The sequence below is a fragment of the Orycteropus afer genome, unplaced genomic scaffold (assembly GCF_000298275.1).
Source record: "Orycteropus afer afer isolate SDZICR_OR568_19922 unplaced genomic scaffold, OryAfe1.0 scaffold00006, whole genome shotgun sequence".
NCBI lineage: Eukaryota > Metazoa > Chordata > Mammalia > Tubulidentata > Orycteropodidae > Orycteropus > Orycteropus afer.
Window position 1 is genome coordinate 20,650,527 of NW_006921593.1, and position 19,911 is coordinate 20,670,437.

The 19,911-nt window shown below is 61.9% G+C and overlaps 1 protein-coding gene across 1 annotated transcript in view; it reads left to right on the forward strand.

Annotated features, from left to right (window-relative positions):
• Positions 1 to 19,911, forward strand: part of HDAC4 (histone deacetylase 4) — a 79,115-nt gene that overhangs the window by 38,318 nt on the left and 20,886 nt on the right. Inside the window, exons 9-15 of the mRNA XM_007943497.1 lie at positions 1,157 to 1,396; positions 5,627 to 5,813; positions 7,052 to 7,185; positions 9,667 to 9,787; positions 12,474 to 12,520; positions 16,468 to 16,575; positions 18,332 to 18,387. Coding sequence (XP_007941688.1) covers positions 1,157 to 1,396; positions 5,627 to 5,813; positions 7,052 to 7,185; positions 9,667 to 9,787; positions 12,474 to 12,520; positions 16,468 to 16,575; positions 18,332 to 18,387 — 893 coding nt within the window. The remainder of the gene's footprint in view (positions 1 to 1,156; positions 1,397 to 5,626; positions 5,814 to 7,051; positions 7,186 to 9,666; positions 9,788 to 12,473; positions 12,521 to 16,467; positions 16,576 to 18,331; positions 18,388 to 19,911) is intronic.

The following is a 19,911-nucleotide window of genomic DNA, read 5'->3' on the forward strand; positions in this document are numbered from 1 at the left end:
GGCGGGGCTGCGGGGGCGGGGCTCTGCCTGCCTGAGGCGGGTCTGCGGGGCGGGGCTCTGCCTGCCCGAGGCGGGGTGCGGGGCGGGGCTCTGCCTGCCTGAGGTGGGTCTGCGGGGCGGGGCTCTGCCTACCCGAGGTGGGTCTGCGGGGCAGGGCTCTGCGCGCCGGAGGTGGGTCTGCGGACCAGCCAGCGCTTTGGCACAGCCAGCGGGTGTTCCTGTAGCTCCATGGCCCAGCTTGGGCTGCTTTGCCCTCGAGTCAGGGAAAGTGCCAGAGGGGAGACGCTGGGGGGTTCAGGCAAACGCTGCAGGGACGGGATGTGCCCGGAGTTGCCGCTCAGCCCTCCTTCTCGTGGGGGCGCTACTCAGACCCCATGCTCCTCAGAAACATGAGTCCAGTTGGAAAGCATCACGCGTGTGAGGCGCTTGCTGCAGAGTGTGTGGAACAGTCTGCTCACCTGCGTAGCTTTCTTTGGCTTCATAAGGACATTTGCCAGGCCTGTCTTCAGGAAGCAGACCCCGACACAAGCGTCCATAGTTACCGTGGCCTGGGCCTCAAAGCACACTTCCAAGTCACTAGAGTTGGCACTACATTTGCCCATGAGCAAGATGTCCTTGGGGTTTGGAGCCCCACTACACCTCCAAGCTCACAGAGGTTCCTCCTCAGGGGGACCAAGTAGCAGCGGGAAAGGAGGGTGTCACAGGCTAAGGCACCCCATCGTGAGTGACTCCTCCCCCGAGTGCCAGCACTGGAGGGCAAACACGTGCTGCTGAGGACCGGGGCTACTGGGAAACACATGCTGCTCCGGCAGGAGTCAGACCCCAGCTGCGGCTGGCCAGTGTGCAACTCTGCTCACCTGCGTGGGCCCACTCGTGCGTCTGCGAGCCATGCTCAGGCTGGCTACTGAGAGGGAAATGGCCAGGCTTTTTTTCTGAGGTCCTCCTGGGGAATCCGCGCTCTGGTGAGCAGCCAAGTGCATTCACCCAGTGCCACACAGTGTGGGATGGAAGCGTCCCCAGAGCCGCCCGGCTGCCACTCTACACCTCAGTGGCCGTGGGTCCCCGCCTGCCACTGTCTGTGCCCCCTGGCCTACCCCCCCGACACCCCAGTGGCCATGGGGTCCCCGCCCGTCACCATCTGTCCCCCCACTTGCAGATCATCCCCAAGCCGAGTGAGCCGACCCGGCAACCTGAGAGCCACCCAGAGGAGACGGAGGAGGAGCTCCGGGAGCACCAGGCTCTTCTGGAGGAGCCCTACCTGGACCGGCTCCCCGGCCACAAGGGGATGCTGTCGCCGGCCGGCGTGCAGGTGAAGCAGGAGCCCGTGGAGAGTGACGAGGAGGAGGCGGAGGCAGGCCCACGCCCGGCCACCGACCAGGAGCTGCTCTTCAGACAGGTAGACGGGGCGGCGCCCAGCAGTCATGGAGCCCGGGCTCTCCGCTGCCCTGTCTCCCTGGGAGCCTGGCAGTCCCTTGGGTTAGCTTTCCCTTTTGCACTGGCCCCATGGCACAGAGAGGCCTGAGTGGCGTGAGGCTCGTAAGGGCTGTGTGGCACCTGCTTTTCAGTCAGATTCAGGCCCCCAGGGATGATGTTCCTCCAGGTCCATGGGCTGTAGAGCAAAGCAGAGTCCAGACTCTGACGGGACTCAGCGTGACCGCTGAAGGGGGAGATGGTGGATCAGTTGTTCATTCGCTGGAAGGGGAGGCAGGTGGGCCCAGACGCCACGGCCTTCTTGTGCCCAGGCTTACAGATCCGAGCAACAGTGTGATTGGGAACTGGGAGCTGGTCAGGTTCTGGGGACCTGACACACACTCACCACGTTCACAAGTGACTGAAGCACAAGCCCTGTTGATAGTGTATTAACCTGCGGCGAAAAACAAAACCACCAAGCTGACAGGCACGTGTGGGACAGCTGGCCACCGAGCAGAGCCCCATACACGAAGCCATGGAGGCATCAGGGCCATCTGTCGCCTGTTAGGCGGAGACCGGAGCCAGGATGCTGGCGGGTGTGATCTGATGGGCCCCCTCTCCCCCAGGGGCAGCCCCAACAGGTGCTGTGTTTGGGGCACAGGCCCCTGCCCATCCCCCCTTCCCACTGGCTGCCTCAGCCTCCCAGCTGCCAGCACACCTCCTGGCTCCATGACTACCTAGGTGGAAGGTCCCCACTGCTTCCCACAGCCCCAGCCACACCTCTGAACATGGGAGCTGCCACTTAATTTCATCCCCACCCAGGGTTTAAAGCCCTCACCACAGGGCAGAATGACGCAGCCTCACTCCCTGGACTCCACTGGGGCAGCCAGGCCCCCCTGCCGTGCACACGTGTCAGGTCTGAGGTCTCCATTAGGGACGTTCTGTACTGACTGGGCACTGCACGGCTTCCAACCCCCACGGCTGGGGAGGTGAAGCAGTGCCCACCGATAGCACGGCTTCCACATCGGACTTTCTGAGCCCCCTTTGTTAGCGCCATCTACAAAGGAACCTAAAGAAGAGTCGATGCTTTTGAGTTGTGGTGGCAAAGAATAGTGAAAGCACCGTGGAGTGCCAGAAGGGCTGACAGTTCCGTCCCGGAGGAAGTGCAGCTGGAATGCTCCTTGGAAGCGAGAATGGCCAGACTTCATCTCCCCTACTTTGGTCACGTTGTCAGAAGGGACCATTCCCTGGAGAAGGACGTCAGGCTTGGTAAAGTGGAGGGTCAACAAAAGCAGGGAAGGCCCTTGACGAGATGGACTGACACGGTGGCTGCTGCGATGGGCTCAGGTCTGGCAGGGACCGTGAGGCTGGCGCGGGACCGGCAGTGTTTCCTTCTGTTGACGTGAGGTCGCTGTGGGTCGGAGCTGACTCAGCGGCACCTGACGACAACAGCACCACAAAGTCCTGTAGCCCCAACGTGTGTGGAAACGTCACGGCTGTTGGAAAGACCCTAGGATCCTGTTCCACAGGGCCTGTGCTCTCACCCCCAAACCTGTAGGCAGCCCCTGAAGGAAGCAGAGCTCTTCCCACACCTGAGACCCAGTGTGCTGGCCTCCCACTGACGTCAGCGGGAAAGTGCCTTATGGGTCCTGTTGGCGGCGGTGTCTGGTCGGTGACAAGGCGAGCGGTGTTTGTTTAGAGAAACCAGCGTTGTGTTCCGAGCGTGGAGCGGGCTCTGCAAGCAATCACCTTCCGTGTGCTCTGGGGGGCGGCAGGCTGCCACCCTGTCGGGGGCTGGGCACGCGTTTAGCAGGAGGGACCGCAGACCGGGCGAGTCGCCTGTGCACCGTTAGTGTTTGTTAAGCTGGTGACGTCCGTCGGAGGGCGAGATCGCCGGTGTTACTCTCTTGCATGGAGTCAGTTCTGACTCCTGGCGCCCCTGTGTGTCAGAGTGGACCTGCGTTCCCTGGGGCTTCAGTGGGTGGCTCCTGGGGAGTGATCACCGGGCCTTCCCGCCGAGACACCACTGGTGCGCTGCAGCCAGCAACCTTGGGGCTAGCAGCTGGGGGCACACACTGGCCACGTGCACCCCCTGATTGAGAGGCTAACGCAAGGGCACAGAGCTCTCAGAGAGAAGAGACCCTTTGGGGTTGTGTCCTGACCCCGCCCCCGCCCCCGCCCCTGGACTCTTTGAACGGGGAGCTCAGCTCTCCCCAGTCTCCGTATCCTAGAGGTTTCCTGCCTCTTGCTCCTTCCGGGCCCTGATGCTGAAGGCAGGAGAACTGGGCACGTGGCAACACAGCCTCTCTTCCCAGCCTGTTTGTGCCCCCAGGCTCAGCACTGACGGTCCCTCCGGAGTGAAACCTGCTCAATGGACTGAGTTGGGACTGGAGATGGGAGCCATAGGCCCCAAGGCTGTTTCGCCTGCCCTGGGCCTCTGACCTTGGACTCGGCTGCTCACTCTCTCGCCGCCTTGGCAAGGCTCTGGAGAAGAGCTGGGCAGACCACCCCTGGGGACTCCCGTCCACCTCTCAGCCGGCAGAACCTGCCCGGTCCCCTCTCGGCCTCACGCCTCAGATGACTCAGCCAGGCTCCCAGGCCACGGCTGAGCAGCCCAAACCCCCTCTTCAGTCACCGTCAGTAGGGAAGACGCTCATTGTGCCCTTCACGTGTGCACACTGGGCCCGAGAGTGGGGGTGATTTATAGCGCAGCCAGCCTTCAGCCACTGCGATACCCGGTCCACAGCTCCTCACCATCAGTGTGGGCCGTTGCCGCTTTGGAAGGTGCCTGGGGTTTCTCAGGTGTTAAATGATGTCTTCCTGGTCCATGGAGCCCTGTTGTCTCACAGCAGCCAGCTGGTCACACAGGATTGGTTTATGTGAAAATGTTTCCGTGACAATATTTGTCTGTTCTTCTCACCCGCCTTTTCACTCTGGTCATTTTTGTTGAGAAATGTCCAAATTGGGTCCAGGGATGGACCATCGGGGTCCCCACCCCTGCCCAGCAAACGCCCACCTCAGAGGGGCGTCCACCCCTCCAGCCTCCAGGACCCCAGCTGCTGCACTGGCCCCGGTCCTGGTCCCTGAGGTGGCCCAGGTGTTGGAAGTTGAGTGGCACATGTCATCTTTCCTGTGGAGCACGCCCTGTCCTGGCCTAGGCGTGTGGTGTGATGAAGGGCAGACAGGAGAGTGGCCTGTGAAGAGGGAGTGAGTTAGCACTTCACTGGAGAGGCCTTTCCCATCCAGGGCTCTGACGGCTGGTGAAGTGCGTTGTGGTCAAGAGCATCAGGGAGCCTGAAGGGGCCACAGTGTGGTCTCTGCCCAGAGCTCTCAGACACGACCCACTGGGTCCAGCCCTCGGCCTGGCTCACGTTCCGTGTCCAGTGCCTGGCCCTCAGTGGGCCCTTCTTCTCCCCTCCTGCTGCTTTTCTCCGCCATCCCGAGCCCTTAAACCACAGTGTGATTAGGAAGAGGCCTTGATCCCTCTGGAAAGCCTGCCCTCCCACCAGAATGTGGGGTCCCTGAAGGTGGGGGCTCTGTGTGCCTATTCTCTGCTTGGACCCTCTCAAAGCCTGCCGTGGGGAACAGGCATTTCCCACATCACCACACACCCCAAAGACCTGCCCTCTGGGTACACACAAGTACAAGGCAGACTGCCCACCAGCTGGGGGCTCCTCCCGGGCCTCTGGTGGCCCCATTCCAGCAGGCTGCCCATGAGCTGCGGGGCCAGCCTCTTGTGTGCTCAGGAACGGAGAGATGTTTGGGTAGATGATTGGGTGGGTGGGTAGGTAGATGAATGGTGCATGATGGGTGAGTAGGTGGGTGGGTAGATGGGTGGATGGGTGGTGAATGCATGGATGGATGGGTGGTGGATAGGTGGGTGAATGGAGGAGTGTGTTGATGGATGGGTGGATAAATGGGTGAGAGGATGTGTGGCTGGGCAGATGGATGGATCTGTGGGTAAATGGATGATGGGTGGGTGGGTAGGTGAATGGGTGGATGGTGATGGGTGATGGGTGGGTGCATAATGGGTGTGTATGGAGAGGGATGATGAGTGGGTGGGTGGGTGGAGGGGTGTCTTGGTGGGTGGGTGCATAAATGGATGGTGGGTGGACAGATGGTTTGCGAGAAAGGGATATGCGCGCGCATAACCCCTGAGCCCTGAGGCGTGGAATGACGCTGAAGGGACAGAAGGGCCTCTCCCCCCCCCCCCCAGCAAGCCCTTCTCCTGGAGCAGCAGCGGATCCACCAGCTGAGGAGCTACCAGGCCTCCATGGAGGCCGCCGGCATCCCCGCTTCCTTCGGCGGCCACCGGCCCCTGTCCCGGGCACAGTCATCCCCCGCGGCCGCCACCTTCCCCATGTCTGTGCAGGAGCCCCCCGCCAAGCCGCGCTTCACGACAGGTAGGGCACTGCCTTTGCCTGGGCGTGGGGGGCAGGTGGGCCCTGTGGGGGGCATCGTGGGCCCTGTCCAGCTTCCTGTGTAGCAGCCTCGTGGGTGGTGCTGTTCTCGGTGGGGCAGCAGGGGTGGCGTCTGCAGCCTGCCCTCATGCAGAGGGGGGGTTAGACAAGCAGGCCCCAGCGCCGCAGGTCCCCGGAGGGGCCCGTGCCCCTTGGACAGCACTCAGCAAGGTCCCACTGGGTGACTCCCTCCCACTACCTACCCACGGGTGCCCCAGACCCCATGGCACAGTCCTCACTCTGCGGGTGCCACCACCCTTAGCTCACGCCAGGCCCACACCTCAGGCTCCAGCTCTGTCGCTGCTTCTGTGCACTGACTCCAGAGGGGCATGCCTATGCTCACACCACACCCGGCACCCGGGAGGCTCTTCCTCTCCCTCTGACCCTCAGGGGGCTGGGCAGCTCCGTTCCACCACCGTAGCTTAACAGAGGGCTGACCCATCGCCAGAAAAAGGGGTGTCTGCAGAACCAGCCTCTGGTCTCCCAGTGTCAGCCACCGTCTGCAGTGTGGACCAAGAGAGGCCACAAGGTGGCGGCAGTCCTGGTGTCCTGCCTGCCTCTGCCTTGTACCCCCGGGGTCCCCCACACAGCCCTGCTGCAGCCATGGTCATGAGCAGCCTTGGGCCAGGCCAACCCGCCCATCACCCCTTCAGCCACTGAGGGCACCGTAATCATCACTCCTCAGAATTGTCTATGTCATAGCAGTCATAGGACCCCACATGTCCCATCAAGGCCCTGCCCTGACTGGCTGTGTGTGGCCCCGGCTCTGCCCTGCCCTGACTGTGGCCTCGTGTGGCCGCGGTCCTGCCCTGACCATCTGTGCCCACGGGCCTCGTGTGGCCGCGGCCCTGCCCTGACTGTGGCCTCGTGTGGCACCAGCCCTGCCCTGACTGTGGCCTCGTGTGGCACCGGCCCTGCCCTGACTGTGGTCTCCTGTGGCTGCGGCCCTGCCCTCACTGTGGCCTCGTGTGGCCCCGGCCCTGCCCTGACCGTCTGTGCCCACAGGCCTCATGTGGCCGCGGCCCTGCCCTGACTGTGGCCTCGTGTGGCTGAGGCCCTGCCCTGACTGTGGCCTCGTGTGGCTGAGGCCCTGCCCTGACTGTGGCCTCATGTGGCACCAGCCCTGCCCTGACTGTGGCCTCGTGTGGCCGCGGCCCTGCCCTGACCGTCTGTGCCCACAGGCCTCGTGTACGACACGCTGATGCTGAAGCACCAGTGCGCCTGTGGCAACACCAACAGCCACCCTGAGCACGCCGGCCGTATCCAGAGCATCTGGTCGCGCCTTCAGGAGACTGGCCTCCGTGGCAAGTGTGAGGTACTGTGGCTGCCGGCAGGCAGGGCTGCCCCGGTGGGAGGGAGGCTGGGAAGGCGTGAGGGCCTGTGGGTGTAGACCAGCTCCATAAAGGCTGCAGCCCTTCCTCCCCCCCACTGCTCCCCCTTTGGAAGGGCCCATGCCCCGCCCTCAGGCGCCCATGTGCATGGTCAACCCATCCGCAGCCGTTTGCAGGCTTCTCTGGGAGCTGGGTCAGAGGCCCCAGCCCGAGGCCTTAGCTGCGTGTGTGCTCCACGTCGGGGCCAAGCTATGGGTGGACCTCGGTTTGCTCTGAATCCCGCTCACTCTGCGCTGAGCTCATCTGAAAAGGGCATGTGTCTGCTCTTCCTCCTGCCCGACGCCCCGACTGGGTTCGCTGCACTCTAAACATGGCTAGGGCGTGTTGGGAGCAGGATTGGGCTGTGAAGGCCGGAAGTGGGCTCAGAGGAATGACATTCCGAGGTCCCCCATCCACCCGATGTGCCCTCGGGGGGCAGGGGTGTCCACACTGGTGCTGGCCCGTGTGAGGAGAGGGCTCAGGGTAGGCTAACAGTGCCCCTCTCCTGCCGCTGCACCAGGACAGCAATGCCCCGGAGGCTTCCACGGGGCTCTGCCGGCCCCTCCCTGCCCCTCACTGGAATCCCCAAACCCAGGGGCCCTTAGAGCACCCCGTGGCCTGGCCTGGCCTCAGGCAGCTGCTGCCACAGGACGGTGTGGGTCTGCCTGCAGAGGCCCCGCTGTCTCGGAATCCGCTCAGTTCCCTGCTCGGCCTTTAGACCCTGCAGTGGTTAGGAGTTCCGTCAGCCGGGTCTGTGGTCACCAGCTTCCTACCCCCGTCTTCAGAGGGGAGGGCACCCGGCCTGCTCCAGGCCTCTCCCAAGTGCATGCTGTATGCCAAGCGGTTGGGAACCTGCCGGTAGCGCCTGTCCGCTCCGGCTTCACCACTGGGGGGCAGCATCGCCCGGCAGAAGCCCGAGCCCAGTTACTCGTCTGGTTCCCTCCGCCTTCTCGCCTGCTTGGCACCTCCATGAGGGTCTGAAACCTGGAGGAAAAGTGCCCCTGTTCAGTCCTCCCTTGCCCTGCCCCACCCCGACACTGCCCCTGCCCTGCTAACCATGGGGTTGCCCTCCACAACCAGGCACAGCCTTCAGGAAATGGGGGCAGGCTGGAGAGGGGTCAGGCACAGCACGAAGGTCAAAGTTCTCTCAGGGCTGCCTCCTGCCCAGAGCCGTGAGCGTGCAGCTGGAGGGGTGTCCGTGTTTCAGTCCGGGAGTTCAAGGGAGACCTCACCAAGTAGATGGGCTCCCAGGAGGGCAGGCGGCCACTGACAGTTCACAAGCGTCTGTGTGGTGTGCGGCCATTGTGTCCCCACAAGCACCACGCTCCCCTCAGCCTCCTTCTCCCAGCACTGGCTTATTCACGGACCTGGGCGAGAGGACCACAGGCCCCTCAGGGGTCTTTAGAGGGGTGAGGAGCAGAGGGCATCACAACCCCAGCCCTGCATGGTTCCGCCCGTCCCTCCCAAGTCCACAAGTGGGCACCTGTGGGTGCACAGCAGGTCTCTGACCACAGAATGCCGTGTGGGAAAGCCTAGAGTGCAGTGTCCGCCTGAGGCCAGACCTGGGGCAGGACACCAGGTGAGGGCCGCAGAGCACCTGGTCACATGCCACCTTGGCAGGTATGGAAGCCAAGCCCAGTGGAGGCCAGGTGGTTGGGATTGAGCAACCTGAGGCCCCTGGTCCCCGCCCCCCCAGCAAGCATGTGTGGACCACCGCAGCTCACAGGCTTCGGTTCTCAGAGAGCCGCTGGCCTCAACTCTCACCCCGGCCACTGCCCCCTACAAGGCCAAAGAGGTGTCTTTCACGGGGAGCTCCCTAGGTCTCTGTGAACTTCTGGGGCCGGTCTGAGCGGCACCCAGGAGTCTAGCCCTGAGCAGGGTGCGCAGCGGCAGGACTCGGGCCCCTGGGCTCTCAGACCTGCAGCTGAGGAACAAGGGCCCCAGAGCCCAGCCACCCTCGGCACAAGTCCCAGATCCCTGACTTGCCCAGCACCAGAGGGAGACGCTCACTCTGCCTTTGCCGTCAGCTGTTGTGAGAGCAGGTGCTGCCGTTGGGTGGGAGAGCAGCCAACGGTGGGGGACTCTGACAGTGGAGGGGGCGTGGGGAAGGCTGGGGTCACGAGATCGAACCTTCCGAGGGTCCTTCAAGCACGCACACATTCACCTGTGAGGCTGGGTTCACCTGGGCGGGGCTCTGCTAGGAGCACAGCCCAGCAGGCGTGTGATGGCCCGTTCTGTCCCCATAGTGCACCTGGGTGTTCATGCGTGATGGCCCGTTCTGTTCCTGCAGTGCACGTGGGTGTTCATGCGTGATGGCCCGTTGTGTCCCCCGCAGTGTATCCGTGGGCGTTCACGCGTGATAGCCTGTTCTGTCCCCGCGGTACACGCGGATGTTCACACGTGATGGCCTGTTGTGTCCCCCGCAGTGTATCCGTGGACGCAAGGCCACGCTGGAGGAGCTGCAGACCGTGCACTCAGAGGCCCACACGCTGCTCTATGGCACCAACCCCCTCAACCGGCAGAAACTGGACAGTAAGAATCTTCTAGGTATCTCACAGCCACCACCACCGCCGCTGGGTCCAGAGTCGCCGCTGCTATGTGTGGGCAGCGTCTCCACCGTGCCCCCGAGGGCTGTCAACCACTGTGGGGGCTGGGGCTAGGCTGCGGACCCGCGGTGTAGAGGCCTCCCTTCTGGCTCTCAGCCCGCAGCACACAGGATGTGGAGTGTTGACCCAGCTCACTGAGCTGGCAGGCACGTGGGGGAATGGAATTGGAGGCCCCGATGCTCCTGCGGGACCTGCGCCCCTCCAGGAACCGCCCCCTCTATGGGGCTGACAGGCAGTCCCAGAGAATAGACCTGGGGCGGCCCTGGGACAGCTCAGGGCTGGGACCGGCCCCAAGGGATGCAGACTCAGGGCTCCCAGGGACAAGGCAGCATGTGCACTCCCTGGGCACAGGGTGTTGGGTGGTCCCACAGCCCATTCTTCGAGTGGGTGCTTGCCCCCACCCTGACCCCCCGGGCACAGGCACAGCCCTTCCTTCCTGGAATGATCTCAGCTCTGGCCTTGAAGGGGCGTCACCACCCTGGGTGTTTTTGCTTGGCCCCTCCCCAGGGGAAAGACCCTCAAACCAGCCAGCCAGCAGGGGGAGAGAGGGTCCCACCAGTCGCTGTGCTGCAGCCGCTGGTGATGTGGGTGGCCAGACATGTCTCCTCTCCTGTCACCACAGAGCCTGCCTCAGGTCCGTTCTGTGCCAGAGTAGACAGCAGCCTCGTGGGTCCTGCCACTGGACTGCCACATCCTTGCTTCCACCCACCTCCCCCGGATCATGTGTACATCTCCAAACACGATTCAAATCTGGGTGTTCCCGGAGCCTCCAACCATGAGCAAGGCAGGAAGCCCCCTAAGACCCTCTCGGGGACGTTCACTGGGACGACACACAGCTGACGGAGACGTCAGGGCGTGGAGCGGTCAGGGCTGGGCTGCGGGCTTTCTCAGTGTGTCCCAGTGCTGGCTGGGCACCCCCGCAGGCCCCCGTGTCACAGGGAAAGGGGCCCACCGTGAGGCCGCCCGGTCCGCTCTCTGTGGCCGCGCACCAGGCCCTCAGGCCCATCAGCCTTCTGACTGCCTCAGCAGCCTCTTGGTGCGGCCAGGATCACGTCAGCACGTAGGTTTGTTGCAGGAAGGTGCGTTCTGTAAAGAAGAGGGAGATGACACCTGCAGCATTAAAGTCTCTTTGATGTCAGGCTGACACCACACGAGACAGTCACCCACTGACTCGTCCTGCTCCTGAAGGGTTTAAACCAACATTGACATAGCCCTGTGGGGAGGACAGACGTCAGACTGGGTGTCCTTGTGGTCACAGGGACAGGTTCTAAACAGGGCTTAGTGGCAGAGGAAGGGTTGTATCGTTAATGGAGGTGACGTACAGCATAAAGTACCACAAGCTGCATGGCGCTCTCACCACGTGAGGACACGGGGGTGTGAGGGTCCTGGGGTGAGCACTGCAGCAAAGACTGACAGCAAGACGGTCTCCATGGGCCACGCTGCTGGCGGTGAACTGGGGGGAGGCCCGGGCATCGTCGGGAGGAAAGCCCCGCCGACCCGTCCCTCTCCCCTAAGGACACACGTGCAGAATCTTGCTCTTGTTTTTGACAACACAGACAGTGTGCCCTGTGCCGAGTTTGGACACCTAGCACGTCCCGAGCCGGCACATCTGGGCCCCTCTCCCTGACGTGGACAGTGTCTCCAGAGAACTCCTGTGCCCCCCCTGCAGTTGAAGCTTAGGAGACTGGAGCGGGAAGGGATGTAGGCAATGAGTGGGCCGTACCCACCCTGGGAGACGGGCGCCAGTGGTGGGAGGCACCGGGGTTTGAACAGAGGTGCGGTGCTCAGTCAGCAGAGCTGCAGAGGACACGCAGGTCGACACGCCTCCAGGAGCCGCGGCCCCGGCTCCGGCACGAGGCCAGCCGTGCGTTCAGAACAGGGCTGAGCCCTGACATGCCTGGGCCCAGGAGGACTCCACCGGTCACAGCCTTGCCTGTCGCGGCCCGTGGTCGGCCTCTCATGCTGGGAGAGCACACTTGAGGCAGTTGAGGTCCCCACTTCCAGGAGGGACACTTCTTGGTGGGCTCGCGCTGTCCCTGGCGTGGTGTGAGCTCCACGGAGGGTGAACTCCTGGGGGCCCCTAGCTGGTCCTCTGTCCCATGGTCTCGGTCAGCTGCATGTGCTGCCGGTGGAGGTGGCAAGGTGGGCACATTGCTGAGGGGTCTTGGTCAGGGCCTCCTGTCTTGCTCAGGGCTGGAGGGCTGCCCAGCCCAGATGCGTGCCCCGAGTTGTACATGGGGCTGCAGGGGAACCAGTGACTCTGGGGTGAGACGTGGTCCCCGTCACTCCTTAGGAGCCCAGGGCTCGCTCCTGGGAAGGCACCCAGCAGCTCAGCTGGGACTTTGGGCTCCCCCAGGGAGCTGCTCCCAGAGGCACCTTCTGACCAGACAGGACACCAGGCCGTCCCCCGTGGCTCTGCACCCAAGGCCGACACACAGACGCAGCCACCGCCCAGAGGCGACTGGAAGCAGCCACCCACGGACAGGCCTGGCCCCAGCATGGCACGAGTGTGGGCCACACCTCTGCACACGGGCTGAGAGCCATCCAGAGCGCCCTCACATTGTACTTCAGCAGCCTCAGGCGGGCTGGGCTGGCGGCCTGGCCCCTGACCGTCCCTGTCCCCACAGGTTCCCTCACGTCGGTGTTCGTGCGGCTCCCGTGTGGTGGTGTTGGGGTGAGTATCCCTTTAATGTGCACATGGCGTCCTCCTTGTTCTCAGGGTCTCCTGGGTCACAGCATCGCAACCCTGCCTCTGTGGAGGGTTAACTGCTTCCAGGTGTTTCCGTAGCAGGCCTGGGGGCCGCACCACGGACGCGCTTCAAAGTGCACACACACAGCCGTGGGCCCTGGGATGGAGTACCTTCCCCGGGGAGCACGCCCTCCCCGTGGTGGCCCCTAGCACCTCCTCCCGTGTTGGAGCAGCGAGGGCCGCGCCTGCTTCACTTGCCAGCATGAACTACAGAGACAAGGCGTCCCGGAGCGGGTGGAGTTCGGAGCCGCACACGGGCCGCACATGCTTTCCTCCCCCGTGAGCCACACGGTGCCCTCGTCTGTTAACAGTTCAGGGGTCAGCAGCTCGGATGGGCTTTCCCAGATGCAGGAAGGAGGGGGCTCCCACAGCCACATGGCCACCGCCAGGGCAGGCCCAGGCTCCGAGCTGCGCGGGAGCCGCAGAAGGAGCTCCCCTGCACACATGCCCTTGAGGAACAGAGTGCAGTTTGCAGGCGAGGCCGGGCCTCCAAGCCCCGCTGCGGAGACACTTGGCAGAGGTCACGGGCGGCGAGGCCGGCCGGACACGCAGACAACAAAGGCTGCCAGCTAGAAGCCGTGCAGCAGTGGTTGCAGGGTTTCAGATCAGGCTGAAGCGCAAGGTCTGGAGCCTGTTATGGAAATGAAATGAAATCGGCTTCTTCCTGAGTCTTCGTGAAATCGCTGCTTTGAAAATCATCCCATCAGGAGTCGGGCCCTTCACTCCTGCACCGCTGGGCGCTCCACGAGCTCTTTTAGTCTGTATTGTAAATGGGCCCCAGTCTCTTAATTCATGGCAAATTTTTGGCCAGACTTGAAAAGGTCTGGATTTACACTGCCCTGCGGCCCGAGTGCCAGTCCAGGCAGAATCTGTAATTTGCAAATGAAAACTAAATACAAACTCAGAGGGGGCTGAGCCCCAGCCACCCCACAAGTACCCACCCCAGCTGCACCCCAGCTGCCTGAGCACCCCCTCGGTTCGGGTGCAGGCACAGTGCGCAGGCCCATGTTCCAGGGAGCCCCCAGCGTCTGCAGAGCACTGTGGGGCAGGGCTCTCTTCCGGTTGCCTTCCTCACAACTTGGGCAGAGACACAGCACTGAGGGAATAAGGCCAGCCCTGGCACTGCTGTGTACCAGCGGTGGGCTCGATTGAGAGCAGAGCAGACCGTAGAGCCTGGCACAGATGTAGCCGCTGGGATGGGAGAAGGTGACACAGAACGGCTGTGGCTTCCCCGGCACGCTCGGAGTCTGCGTTGAGGTCGTGGGCTGGTGTCGATGGAGTTTGGAGCTCGGGACTGTCTCCTAGCAGCAAGGGAAGAGCCTCCCTGGGACAGGTCCTTCCTGGAGGGCCTCCACTTCTAGCGTCAAGCCCAGTCACTTCGGCAGAGATCCCGCCAGATCCTGCCTGGGCTGGGTCTCCCCAGCACTGGGCCTCTGCTCAGGGCATCGGAGGGAGCCCACAGCTGCCGTCCAGCACCCACCGCCACACTCCTGATAGCCAGTTCTAAGGCTGGGCTGCTGCCAGCCTTGCTCCTGCTGCACCCCCAGGACTCCACGACCACCGACCACCTGAGGCTGGCCTCAGGATTGGTGGCCCAGTGGGAAGACAAAGGCAGTCACCACCAAGGCCCCTGCAGTGGGTGGGGCTCCGCCCCCACTCTGTGCGGCTCTGATGGGGCATCTGAATAGGCAGAGGTGCCCGGCGGTGCAGGTGCCCAGGTGCCCGGTGGGGGGGCACAGACCCATCCGGGCACGGGCACGCTCGGCAGTGCGGCTTTATTCCCCTGCCTGTGTGGCCTCTTCCTTCCGGAACCAGTTAGTGTGCGCTGCAGGAAATGACTAGTCAGGACGGACGTTGCTCCTGGCCACACCCCGCTCTGCACCCAGCTGTTGCCCGAGCACTGGCAGGTGTGGGCTTGCCCAAGGGCTCCTGGAAGAAAGACCTGGCCGACTGCTGGTGTCGTGGCGTGCCCTCAGGTGGCTCTCCGGCTGAGTCCTGAGCAGCAGTTCCTTGGGACAGGAGCAGGCCTGTCGGCGCTGGCGCTGGGCACTGACGCTGGCGAGCGGGCGTGAGAAGAGTTCTCTTGACATTTGGGAGCTATTTTAAGCCACCAGGCCGGCCACTGGCAGGACACCCTGTGGGCGCACGCTCTCCAGGAACTGGCCTGAGCCTGGTCAGTCCATTACAAAGCATCTGGCTTTGAAGAGGAAGCTTTGGACCGCTCAACACGCAGTTCCTCTCTGCCTGGCAGTGAGCTCCTTCAGGCAGCAGGTCTTGCCAAGCACTGGTCCTTTGCCACATGTGCCCCTGGCACTGTGCTCGTAGCCGGGGTCAGCATTCTGATAAGCTTTAGTGAACTGGTCACAACCTCAGCCAGTGAAAGCCCCTCGGGAGGGACAGTCCCTCGAGTGTGTCTCTCTGTCTTTGGCCTGTCATGCCTCCGAGCTCCCAGACCTGGCCACACAGTCTCTTTTTTTTTTCACAACACTTGCCAGTGCCCTTTTTTCTGTGGTTTGTGCCAAATGAGGAATTGAACCAGGAGTGCAGGCACCCAGCTGCTGGCCATGCCGTGTGGCCGCCCTGGTGCTTGAGTGAACAGCCAGCTTGGCAGGCCCATCCCCTGGCAGCCCAGCCTCGGGAGGACACCTTGCTGCCAAGGCCTGTCCGAGCCCTCACCACCCGCCCCACGCCTCTTGCTGTCTCCCTGCCCAGCCACGTTTGGAGATTCCCTTTAAACGTAGCACCAGATGAACTCCGTGTCTGCACTCACCCCTATTTGCTTCCTTATCCCCTCTGCTGATTGCCCCCTGGTGCTTACGGTCGGGTCTGTCGTAGGTTGTTAGAACCAGGATGCAGTCACCAAGACGGAGGGAGGCGCAGAGAGGAGAGGAAGGGAAGGAAGAAAGGGAGTGATAACAGCGGCCCTTGGCCCCAGGGGTACTGGGGTATGACACCCACAGTCCTTAAGGGGACCAGGCATAGGTGACTCCCCCACACTCGGCCTCCTTGCTCTATTGTATGGTTGTAGCATGTTGCTCTTAAAAGACAAAGCCCCAGTGCTATCTGGGTCCATTCTTTGTGTGTCTGTGTGTGTGTGTGTGTGAGAGAGAGAGAAAGATTTGGGTGAAAGTTTACAGAGCAAATTCACTTTCCATACAGCAACTCACATACACTTTGTTTTATGACATTGACTACAATTTCCCACAATGCAACAGCTCCCCTCCCACTTCATCCCGATAGTTACCTCTTCCCTGTGTCCTTCCCTCCATGCACTCCTGCCTCCTGAGCTGTCTCCCTGTGCACACACAGCCCTTCTTTCTCCCATGATTGTTCTCTCCAAGGAGTGTATCTACCTCAGGTAAATGTTCAACTCGTATTCCTGGCTTTTGTTTGGAAGCCACAGGTGTGGGTTCAATTCCAGACCTGAAGGGCAACTAGGGGCCATAGTCTCAGGGATCCATCAGGCTCTGTCAGACCAGCAAACCTGGTCCCCACTTTTTTTTTAATGGCTTTGAGTTTTGTTCCACATTGTTCTCCCACTCTATCCAGGCTCTCCTATAGAGATCCCCCTCCAAGTGGTTGACAGTGGTAGCTGGGCACCATCTAGTTCTTCTGGTCTCATAGTGGTATAGGCTGAGGATCGCATGGTGTACCAGTCACTAGGATTAGTTGTTTCATGAATCTTTGGTTTTCTTCATTCTTCTTTGCTCTGGATGAGGAGAGACACTAGGTCCGTTCTTGAAGAGGGAAGTAACTGGCAGGGGCTGAGGCTGGGATATTAGACGCGGGGCCTCAGCAAAGCCTTGGGAACCAGTGAGGCCAAGAGTGCCTGTGAGGCCCACACAACAGTAACCATGATGACTGTCTCACAGGTGGACAGCGACACCATATGGAATGAGGTGCACTCGTCAGGGGCGGCCCGTTTGGCCGTGGGCTGTGTGGTGGAGCTAGTCTTCAAGGTGGCCACGGGAGAGCTGAAGGTGAGTGGGGGGCTGGCCAGTGCTATTAATTCCCTACAAGTGGGAGTGCTGTCCAGGATGACATGTGGCCACTGGACACAGTGCCGTCTGGCATAACAGCCGTGGCACACGGTACCCATCCAGTGTAACAGCCGTGGCACACAGTACCCATCGGCATAACAGCCGTGGCACACGGTACCCATCGGCGTAACAGCCGTGGCACACGGTACCCATCCAGCGTAACAGCCATGGGACACGGTACCCATCGGCGTAACAGCCATGGGACACGGTACCCATCGGCGTAACAGCTATGGCACACGGTACCCATCCAGCGTAACAGCCGTGGCACACGGTACCCATCCAGCATAACAGCCGTGGCACACGGTACCCATCGGCGTAACAGCCTGGCACACGGTACCCATCGGCGTAACAGCCATGGCACATGGTACCCATCCAGCGTAACAGCCGTGGGACACGGTACCCATCCAGCATAACAGCCGTGGCACACGGTACCCATCGGCGTAACAGCCTGGCACACGGTACCCATCAGCGTAACAGCCATGGCACATGGTACCCATCCAGCGTAACAGCCGTGGGACACGGTACCCATCGGCGTAACAGCCATGGGACACGGTACCCATCCGGCATAACAGCCATGGCACACGGTGCCGTCTTAATTGTCTGTGTCCCTTGGTAAAGCCACTGCTGTCAAGTGGATTCTGAGTCATGGGGTCAAACCGATGAGAGATGGTTCTTTAGGAACTAGCTGCTCCACGGAATCTGAAACCCTATCGGTGGCCTTGGTTCCCTGGACGGCCTTGGTGGCTCTCCCTGTGTAAGGGCCTGTGGGAAGGGATGTGCAGCGTCCCCACTAAATGTGGTTTCGGATGATCCTGTGGAATCGAATGTGTCGCCATCTGGCTGGTCTGTGAGCCCTGATGACCCTTCAGTTCCAAATCACCAGTGTCTGATGCTCCAAAATCAAACCCAGTGAAGACCACCGAGGTGCTACAGACCCCACCTCTCCACAGTCAGCCTTTGCTGACCCTGACCCAGTTTGGCCGGGGGCCTCATAGCAGGAGGCACTTCCATTTATTAACTTTCTGCTGTGATGTGGATGAAATGCCACAAAGAGGATTTCCTTGCTCGACAGGCCACGCCCAGCCCACTCCTCAGCACTGGTTTCCCTCCCCCAGTGCAGCAGCTCTGTACCCCCTCAGCTACCTCCTCCTTCTGCCCTTCCCACCCATGCACCCCTGTCTCCCTACACAAATGCCACCCCGTCCCCCTCAGTCAACACTCCAAGGAGCGCACCCCTCCGGTGCAGGCATTCAGCTCATAGGCCCATCCATCACCCAGCTGAGGGTTAAGCAGAAGTGAGTCCAGCTCAGGCCCTAAGGGCATCCTGTGGCCCGATTGTCCTCCTGACGCCCAGCCCTGCCCCTCACACCTCTCCCATCTCATCCAGGATCCCTAAGTTTGAGCCCCTTCCTGGTGGTTGGCGTTGGTAGCTGGGCACCATCTGGTTGGTCTGGTCTCAGGGTCATAATGAAGAGTGTGAGTGGCTTTGAAGTCTCACAGCCAGCCCGTGGGGGTGTGGACTTACCTAAGGTAAGCACCACAGGGACGGTCTGAGTCCTCATGCTCATCCTGACCACCAACCCGTGAGGGTGTGGACTTTCTTCGGTAAGTCCTCATGTTCATCCTGGCCATGTCACACGTTGAAATAAAGCCTGTCTTTCCTCACTTGTCCCTGCCTGCTCGGGGCTGTCTGCAGAATGGCTTTGCGGTGGTCCGGCCCCCAGGACACCACGCAGAGGAGAGCACACCCATGTAAGTAGACAGGATGGGCGCCCGGGCCCACGGGGTGGGGTGGTGGCAAGAGCAGCCTCTGACTCCCCGCACTGCCCACCTGTATCACCCGGGGCCTGTGGTCCATGCTGCAGCAAGGGGCGGGGGGGCATCTGCTGACGGCTGTGGGGGCTCAGGAAGTTGGGTAACAAGTGCACCCCAGCAGGCTGGCTACAGGGGCATTGTGTCGTCAGGTCTGTGGTGAAAAGTGGGCGGGGACGTGGAAGTGACACCAGAGTAACATGAAGTGACCCCTCACTGTTCAGGGAATTCAAGCCCAGTCCCTTGGCTCAGGTCACATGGCCTTCAGTGACCTGACCAGGCTGCCTCCCGAGGCCCAGGCTGGGTCCCCCCAGCCAGCTCTGGACTCTGGGACCTTCAGTGATGTGACCGGGCTGCCTCCCGGGGCCCAGGCTGGGTCCCCCCCAGCTGCGCTGGACTCTGGGACCTTCCAGAAACCCTGACTGCCCACCCCCTGGGGGTTTGGACGAGGGAGTGTGTGTGGGCAGTGCGCTGTCGGGCTCCACTGGGCAGCCGGCCCCACCTCCTCGGTTCAGCTGTGAATACTAAGTGCCTGGCCGTCCTGGCAGTCATGCCGTCTCGGACAGAAACCACCATGGATGCGACTGGGGCTGAGAGCAGGTGCCTCGTGCACTTTGGGAATGGCGAGGGGCAGCTTTCTCCTCGGAGCAGTGCAGTCAGGAAGGGGTGGGCTCTGGGTGCACCCTCAGAGCAAGCAGCGGGGTGTCAGAGAGCAGGGCCAGACAGTACCCAGACAGCTCCCACCCACCAGGAGGGGCCCAGAAGCTGAGGGCCACCCTAGTAGCAGCAAGGACAAGACTGGAGCCTCCGCAGAACCCGGCCCTGAAGAGTGGGGGCTTCAGCTCAGGCGGGAGCAGGAAGTGGGCTGTCGGCTCAGCGTCCTGGCCAGCGTCCCTGCTGCGCGACCTCAGAAGCACGCCGAGGCTTCACGCCCAGCCCGTGCCCCTCGCCTGCACAGAGGGTCTTGACACTTCGTTTCTCCAGAGTTGTGTTTCTGATCTGCATCTGTCTTGCTGGACGCTCTGAATAACACACGTCCTGTGAGCGTTTCTGCTAGAGGTCCCCACGTGTCTGTGGTGAGCTGGCACCAGTGTGGCTCATGGGTGGTGCTCCGTGGCACCACGTAGCAAGGAAGAGCTGTCTAACGTCCTGGACACCTGGGCTTCTAGAAACAGCCGCAGCAGCCCTGGGCAGGTGCCCAGCCCTTCACTCACACTGAGCCACTTCCTGCCTCGTGTCTCACTTATGAGCAAAACCCTCCAGAGAATGCAGTGTTACCACCAGAGTGAGCATGCATGTTACACATATGACCACATCCAGCCCTGTGGGTACAGTGGTTAAAGTGCTCAGCTGCAAACCAAGAGGTCAACAAACCAAACCTGCCAGCCACTCTGAGGAGAAAGATGAGGGAGTCCGCTTCTGTAAAGATCGCAGCCTTGGAACCACTGTGAGGCAGTTTCCCTC